Genomic DNA, 9,087 nt, shown 5'->3' on the forward strand with positions numbered 1-9,087 from the left:
TCTCTCTCTCTCACACACACACACACACACACACACACACACACACACACACACACACACTGTCCAGATGGGACAACCCAAGGGCGATGCAGGAAACGGCTGTACATGGTGAGTGATGCGGCAGAAGGTCTGGGGGACAGTTCACATGTGTCTCTATATATATTTATGCATCTATGTATTTATGCAAGGGCACGGCACTTATCCTGGCCTTGGCTCCACACAGACAAGTAGCTGCGTTTGTTGAACAAAGTTACTCCAAAGCAGTGACCTGTCCAGCTGGTGTCCCGGCGCTGGCTGGTTGCCTGAGGAGGGAGCTGACAAGATGGAGGTGAAAGTTAAGGAAGGAGAGAGAGGTGGTCTACAGATTGGTGTCCAACTTTGGCTTTGGTTTTATTTAAAGAGGACCTGTTGTGCTTTTGGGGGCTTTCTCTTTTCTGTAGTGTGTTATAGGTTTTTGTGCATGTTAAAGGTGGGGTAGGTAAGTTTGAGAAACCGGCTCGAGATACACTTTTTGTTATATTCCATGGAATGCTCTTAACATCCCGATAGCAATGAATATCTGAAGTGCTTTGACAACAAATCCATAAAAAAATGTCATCTCTGGAAGCCGTAGTACTGTAAAAAGCTCGACCAATCATTTTAGCCGGCCCGGCTAAAGTAACTGGATGGCCTACCTGCCTGTCAGCTTTCCATCTGTGCACAAACGTATCTCGTGCCCTCATTGGTCATGTGCGCGTTCGTGTGTTGGAGGAGGGGCTCTGTAAGGAAGAGACAGATTATTTTCCGGCTGTGTATTTTCAAATTCTAGCTGGTTTCTCCAAAATTGCCTAGCCCACCTTTAATAGTCTGCAAAGGCTAAAATCCCCTAATTCCTTCCAGAGGGAGTTTGTCTCCCCCTGAAACGCCTCCATTGGATTTCCGTTAAATAGTGACATCACTATGTAAAGCTTCTCTGGCTAGCGCTCCAACACATGATAGGCTAAAGGGCGGGACATATCTACGCGGTTGACCAATCACAACAGAGCAGTCTGGGCTCTGGTTTCAGTCAGAGGGTGAAATCCAGGCAGTATGAGAAAAATAAAGAGCTTTTTGAACATTAAAGGATGGAGACACGTCACAGTAGAGACACTAAATACAAATATGAACATGAAAATTAGCAGAATATCTATCATACACTCCCTAACATCAAAAAGTGATCTGTTTCTGCATCAAATAAAAACAGAGCCAACTCTTGTTTGCAACAAACTTGACCTGCAGGAACTTTCCTAGTTGTAATGCTTTTTGCTTCCAGTCCATTGAAATAATATATAATAGCTGCAAAGTCCAAGCCCATTACAGCTCCAAGGCAAAATGGATGATGGAAAATGATAGGGGTTAAGGAACAAGGTCAGGAAAGTCGGAGGAGGACACGAGTAGAGAAATGAGAGGAGGAATGGAAAGCGGAGGAGGTGCAGCCAAGCAAGAACTCCCTGGGTAATTAAGGATTTTGAGAAATGGGGGGTTTTAAAGGAAGTGTACAGAGGTGTAAGAGTAGAAACTATGAGGGAAAAGACGAGGTCTGAGGTGTAAAAAGTAAGAAACTATAAGAAAACGTAAGGCATGCATGCTTAGTACTGGTGTAAGTGTGCTGCTAAAGAGGTCTAAGATACAAGGAATGAACAAAGGACAGATTTGCTGAGTTATGGAGGATGAACATACAAGAGGAGGGAGATGGAGGATGTGGAGTTAAAGGGTTCAAAAGAGGATATACCCTTTTTTCTCATACATGCTTAAAGAGGGTTGCTGTGACAAATTGACAGTCATTCAAAGTGACACCTACAGCAGAGATGAACCCATGTCGGTGAAGCATGACCGGACCAAAATAATCATCACACGTTCTGATGGAGATGACTACCGTGACAACACAAGGAAGAATCTGTGATTGCGAGCAATGCGTATTTTAAGAAGTTCAAATAGAATAAGGAACGTTTATTCTGCTGCTAAGAATAGTTTGTTTCTTGAATTTGGTTAGACAGATTAACCAACAAGATCTAAGAATCAAATCTGTGCCATTTAGGAGATTTCACAGTGGCGTAGTGTTGTTCAGGCGTGCAGATTTGTAAACGAGATTAAGGGATGTCTTCCTGCAGAACACCAGATGAAGGAAACATGGGACAAATTATAGGTTTTTCTCTTACCCTAAAACTAAGAGCCTGGCACTCTGCTACTGTGCAGTGTGCAAACATTAATTATTCGCAGGGTAACCTTCAAAAAGTGGTACATGAATCCTTTAATTATGCATATCAGTTCTAAATGAAACATTAAGCCGTGGGGAGAGCTCACAAAATGCAGCTTTTAAACACTTACCTGTTAAAAGCCTCCCTATTTTCTCTGTCTCTCACCTTCTCTCACCCACAGAAACACTCACAAACTTTGAGGACTCTGTTAGAGACTCACAAATCAGAACCTTTTAAAATGAATTCTCAAACCTACAACGCATTTGGTTTGTGTGGTTAGCTTTGAGGCCACAGTTTACGATTTTTCTTTTTCGAATTTGAATACATCTTAAAGCTTCTTTAACCAACATATTAAAGCTAGTGGTATAACCTAAGCATCGCCACGTTGTTCTTTTGTACAGTGTACTGTGGTCCAGTCTGATATTTGGACTACTGTTGGAAGGATTCAAGTCTCATATATAATAATATCTACTGGATTGATTGGCACAACATCTTGTAGGTCTACAGATGTTCGTGGTGCCTAAAAGACGAACGATGTGGAGCACCTGACTTTCATCTAGTGCTACAACATTTTTGGTTAGAAGTCAAATGTCTTGAAAACTCTGACGGTTTGCTATGAAATTTGATTCATTTAATATGTTAATTCAAAGAGGAGAAATCATTTGGTGTCTGAACTTTATATCTAGTGCCATTTTAGTAACATTTAATTTGTCAAATATTTCAGTTCAAAATCTACTTTTCGTTTTGTGCAAATGATCAAATGTTAGCATCATAGCATGCCAACACGCCAGACTGAGATGTAAGCTAAGTAAACATTAGCTAAAACAACATGTTGGCATTGTGTTTGTTGGCATGGTCAGTTTAGCATTCAACTGCTTGCATTTTTAAGAGCCAAGCATTTCTCTGAAGGGTTGGTGGAGACCAAAAATTGAGCTAAAACGGGAGTGATTATTGAATTGAAACTGAAATGGGTATGTTAATAACAAATGATATACTAACATATTCACGTTGTAAGTCAAGTAGCAAGTCACGACAACATACTAGCTTGACGTACATATCAAATATGTGGTACAGCCTACGTATAATAAATCTCGTCTTTTTCATTTAATTTTAACAGACAGATTTTGTGGACTAATGAGCTGAACTGCATGGCACTTGCCCTTAACATTTAAACCGGTTTACATGAGATGAACTTTGTACCAGAGCTTAAGAGGGACTCTACATGTTGGAGGAAAAGCCAAATCACCCTTATGTGTCATGGCAGGATTTGCACCCCCAGCAGGGGGTCGGTGACTCACTGGCTTTTGTCACAGAGGTACTGCCATGCTAACAACTTTGGCCAGCTTGACAGTCCCCTTGTAGTCGGGGAGAAGGTTAACGTTTGTCAAACGTCATATGGAGACTCATAATTGTGCTAACCAAGCTGATTCAGCAGCTCGGCTGCAGGGAGCAAGGACAGGCTGACTGTCTCGCATTTATTATCCACTTTCTCTAAAGACAGGTGCAGATTCTAAAGGCCATGGACCAGGTCTGCCTCACATCTGTCCGCTCAACAGTTTTGCTGCACAGTGAAATGTCTGAGGTATCTACTTTCTCTGCAGTCATGATTGTTACCCCAGAGTTTAGATGATAAAATGACAGATCTGGACGGCTGTGGCTCGAGAGGCAGATGATTGTCTTCCAAAATGCCTCCCAATGGCCAATGGGGAATATAATGAAACACATAATACGGATTATAATTTGTCATAGTTAATCTTAAATGGTTATTTTGATCAAAATCAATGTCTGTCCTGAAGCTGCATCTCTAGCTAGAGACAGAGCAACACTGACTCTCTGTGGACACTTAAAGAACTGCAGGTCACAATATGAGATACCCAGACTTTGAAAAAGTTAATACATTTAAATTTGGGGATAAATACAAGATTCATTATCCCCATATTTAGCATGCGTTATTGTAAACATCTCATGATAGATATGAATTTCATATACATATATACTTATACATATATATGTCTGGCAAAGTCAGGTTGGAACAGTTTTGAAATGTATGTTTTTCCCCAAAAACTTTGTCCATATATATTTTGTACCATATCTAAATTACACATATCTAGTAAAATAACTGTACATTTTTATATCGTATTTTCAGACTGTATTGGAATGTTCTTCCGCTACCAAAAATGGTCACTACCGAAACATAGTACATACACTGTAGTCAAAAAGTATTATATTAACCTGTTAAGATTGTTTTACTGTTTTTACCTTATCTAAATAGCATTTTAACAAATATTTATTGAGGGTTTTCACAAATAAATTAAAGCAATTTAATTTGTAATCAAAGTTCAAAGATCAATTTATGCAATACATAAAAATCATAATGCAAACTTTCTTTGTAAAATGCATAATACTGATCATATTGATTCCAGAGTTGATGATTGTTGAAATCGAACATACATTAAAACCAATCAGTATCATATCATTTTAGTTGATAAGTCAATATACTTAATTATTTACAAAACATCCAGTGTTTCGGTAGTGAGTGACCACAGTATTTTGTTCTCAAGGTTGTATCATATTCCCTTAACCTTATTGCTTAATCTGAACTCATAACATGCCTTATGTTGACGTGTGAATGTTTGAAGCTAAGACCCAGAATCAGCACTTTAGTAACCGGCTGAAATAGAGGGGGATTTGGCTAGAATGTGTGATCTGTTTGGTATTTTGAGCAAAACACTTCATAGACATGTTTTTATATATATCTGAGACTTATAATATATGCCTACAAATAGTATAATAAGAGACCTTTAAAGCAACACACTGATTTTCAGACTTTAAAACACATTTATTTCAAAACTATGAGATTTACCTGTTTACCATTCCAATTTGTCAATTCCGAATCGATCATGTCAATTACCAAAACGTAACCATATGTTTCGCTAGTGACTGTTTCGGTAGTGACGATTCTAGCTAAGTTTGAGCATAACTAAAGAATGCTAGTAAGTACATGGCTAGCATACACGTTTTTGAAGAGGTTTACATACATAAAAACATAATACTTTGCATAAAACCCCGAAAAAGTTTACTTCACTGAAGATAATATGTGTTCGGTAGTGACAATTCTTAAGGTTACAGTGAGTACACGCCGATTTTCAGATTTTGGAACAGATTTATATCAAAAGTATGGGATATAGCTACTTGCCATTCAGCCATGAGGGACAGGGATGCAATGGCACTACCTTGTCAAAAATGCAGGGGTGTGGCTAAAAACCAGGCTCAGCCATTGGACTAAACCCCCTTGTGTTTCGGTAGTGAAATGAAAACTGGGGACATGATTTATTTTTGTATAGTTTTTTTATTAAAAAATGACACCCACAATTAATCAAATATTCCAACTTCTGTTTGAATGTAATCATAAAGATCGTCTAAATACACCATTCAACAACATAAAATAAAAATGTTTTAAGTGTTATTTACAGAAATTGAAATGTAGATGTCAGGGTTGGGGAAAGTACCCAATACATGATGTTTTTGTATATATTAAGCTTAACACTATCTAATGTAATGCCTTATGTTTAAATAGACCATAACATATTCTTAGTAAATATCTATGTCTGAATACTTAATTGTTTTGTTAAATAGTTTTTCTTGTTGTGGGACCGCACTTTGTACTAATTTGGTAGAACGCCCCATATACCTTATTGCCTCCGAAATGATTCAAATCATATGTGCAATCTATGAATAAAATGTATATGCATACCTGAAGCTATAAGAATGAGTCAATAATAACAACAGATGTTCTCAAATTTGCAGTCAATGGCTTTATGTTTAGGTGGATTTACAAAAGAAAACAATGACACAAACAATATGCATAAACTATAGTTAGAATCATTAAATAGGAAATAATATCCAGCACTATCTGTTGCAATTTCACATCACAGGTAGCATCCAGCACACGTCAGATCAACAGAGAGTGATTTGTGCAGGAATACATTTCACTGGTCTGCTCAGCATGTCTCTCAGTTGGTGGGCAGAAGGCAAAATAACAAGAGAGCAAATTAAACTGAGCCTTCAAAGCCTCTCAAATGGGCAAACAGTGGCCGAATACTTACAAATATCAGGTTTGGAAATATAAACGCTGCAAGGTAGAAACGATAACGGTCACAGCTTGGAAGGTAACATTTGTGAGATGTTTGCTTATTGCAGGAAAATGCAATGACATTTAATGCTGGTTTAGTTATTTTGTTTGTTATTTCCTTGTTTTTTTCGTTTGATCGTTCCACGAGGTTCAATATGGTTCATATGGGGAACACTGTCTTTACCAGGCAAACCTTAAATATGTCAAAACTATGAATTAGCTTGAAATTAGACCGTTTTTGTTCTTTCTGATGGCCGTGTATAATGCACTGATATTATAGGCTGTGAGTGTTACTAAACTACTTAAGTTTTTCTCACTACTTCTACCCACTTTTACCTCATTTGTCTACGTTTTCTGGAGCTCCACACAGTAACCTAACTAGCAGGTTTGAATGCAGACAGCACAGGGAGTTACCATCTGTGCTGCACAAAACAACATGCCAGCTCCTAACAGCGTGACTGTCGCCAAGCGGAGGGAATTGAAGGCACAGAGGTGCATTGTATATGCAACACACTCTGGTGGCTGTCAAAGGATGCAAACAAGTTGTATTTAAAATCTGTGGATGAGCAGTTTTTATAATACACATGGCAACAAAAAAAGGGTATAATAAAATGTAATTATAATCAGCATCTCCCTGTGGCAAAGAGGCACGATTCATGTCATATAACAGGACCGGGGTGCAGTTCACTTAAATATCTGAGACATAAGTTAAAGGGGCCCTATTAAGATCATTTCCAGGTTGATATTTGTATTTAGTTTGTCTTCTATCACATGTCTCCATGCTTTAATGTTCAAAAAGCTCTTTATTTTTCTCATACTGCCTGTGCTGTCTGAAACCAGAGCCCAGTCTGCTCTGATTGGTTAGCTGTCTGGCTCTGTTGTGATTGGTCAACCGCTTACAGATGTCCCGCCCCTTAGCCTATCATGTACAATGTGTTGGAGCGCTAGCCAATAGAAGCGCAAGTGTTAAGCAGTGATGTCACTAAGTTCAGGAAGTAAACAAAGGAGTCCAATGGAGGCGTTTCAGGCAGAGATGATATACATAGGAATAACTCAAATGTAAAGTGAACTGATCCCAGTCCTGCTATAATGACACATACTCAACATGTGGTTTTTTTCACATCACCTCTATATATATTGTAACTGCAGTATGAGTTAGGTGTCAATAACCTGCTTTATCACAAAAGATGCAACAAATCAAATCAAATCTTGTCAGTTGAACTCGGCAGAAACAGACACATATTACAGGTATAAAAGGGTCAATGATGGACATTTAACTACAGGTTACCAAAGAACAATAGACAAAACAATCATAAAAGTGCAAAATGTAAATATTGTTGACATTAAAAGATCCTTCAGCTATCTTCATCCTGATGTTCCTTCAAACAGCCTTCATATAATTGAATATATTATATATATATCTATGCAAAAGTGTACACTAAATATATCTGATATGCATGTCAGTGTAAAACAATTACATTAATTATTAAATAACTAAACTACAGAAGTAAAATCTTATTAAATTAACACCAAAATGGGAATTAAACTAGTTCCAGGTGTAAAGGAACACTATTTACTTTTTTGTATAAAATGTATTGTACTTCCTAAGTTGGATGCACTAATGCGCAAGAGGTATTTTAATGTTGTAGGTGGTTTGATTACAGCCTAGAGATAAATGTTATGGAGTAAAAAGTGCAATATGTTATATATATTATGGAGTAAAAGTACAATTTCTTGCAAAATGAAAATGCTAAGTTACGCCGCAGTGCTCCAAATCTTTAATATACATTTGTCTGTTATATTTTACTTCTGAAAAAAGCTTAATTGGACATCTGACTTTCCATAGATGTATTTATAAGAAGGCAACATTCATCAAAGTCAGTTTTAAATGTTAAAAATCATCTGTGTTTTACAAGTACATTGAATTTGATTCCAGATTCCCCCTTAATAATAAATAACTAAATCATGTGGATCCTAAGGAGGTGTAAATTATGAATAGCTTATATAGTCATCAGTAATAGCTTCCAAAATGGCCATTAGCTTAAATGCTATAGTGTGTAATGTATGTACAGAAGGAAAGGAGAAAGAAAGACAATTATCTTGACTGTCTGACTTCGATAAAAGTGACCTTGTGAGCGCACGGGGATCTGCGGCTCTCAGGTTACGCGTTTCTCCCCCGGTTGATGACGTTTCCCCCTGGAGGGGCGATGTGGATCGAGTCCAGGATCGGCCGCAGAATCTGGCCGAACGGTCTGGAGACAGAAGGAAGAGATTTGATATTTTAAATCGCAGCAGCAAGGGTTCTTAACATTGATCACACACAAAGCATTATATTATGTAGCAACTTCATATATCAGCGAATGCCTTTCATTTTGTGTACGGACAAGAAGTATCTGATATTCTCCTGCCTTTCTTTTTCATAAGCTCCTCAAGCCTTTCGGTCTTATGACCTTAAACTATTAGAAACATTTGTATTTATTCCTAAACATTTAGTTTTTCAAATTCTCATGTCTCATGAATTTCTTGGATTTGAGACCTTCTACATCAGGGGTGTCCAAACGTTGTTCACCGAGGGCCAGATACAGCTACATTGGAGTACTAATGGATGTAAAGGGGAATGTGAGAAAATAAATAATAAAGAATATGTTTAAAAAAAAAAAAAAAGAATAAAAGAAACGCTTTTTCTTTGGTTACCGGGCCTTTTTTTTTGTTGCCTAAACCATACATTTAAACCCCTTT

The 9,087-nt window shown here is 37.7% G+C and overlaps 1 protein-coding gene across 1 annotated transcript in view; it reads right to left on the reverse strand.

Moving 5' to 3' along the window:
• Nucleotides 1-7,488: 7,488 nt before the first annotated feature.
• LOC104955152 (desumoylating isopeptidase 1-like) overlaps nucleotides 7,489-9,087 on the reverse strand; it is a 4,652-nt gene continuing 3,053 nt past the window's right edge. The window contains exon 6 of the mRNA XM_010782392.1: nucleotides 7,489-8,600. Coding sequence (XP_010780694.1) covers nucleotides 8,510-8,600 — 91 coding nt within the window. The 3' untranslated portion in view covers nucleotides 7,489-8,509. The remainder of the gene's footprint in view (nucleotides 8,601-9,087) is intronic.

Source organism: Notothenia coriiceps, unplaced genomic scaffold, assembly GCF_000735185.1.
Source record: "Notothenia coriiceps isolate Sejong01 unplaced genomic scaffold, NC01 NC01_scaffold00000497, whole genome shotgun sequence".
Taxonomy (NCBI): domain Eukaryota; kingdom Metazoa; phylum Chordata; class Actinopteri; order Perciformes; family Nototheniidae; genus Notothenia; species Notothenia coriiceps.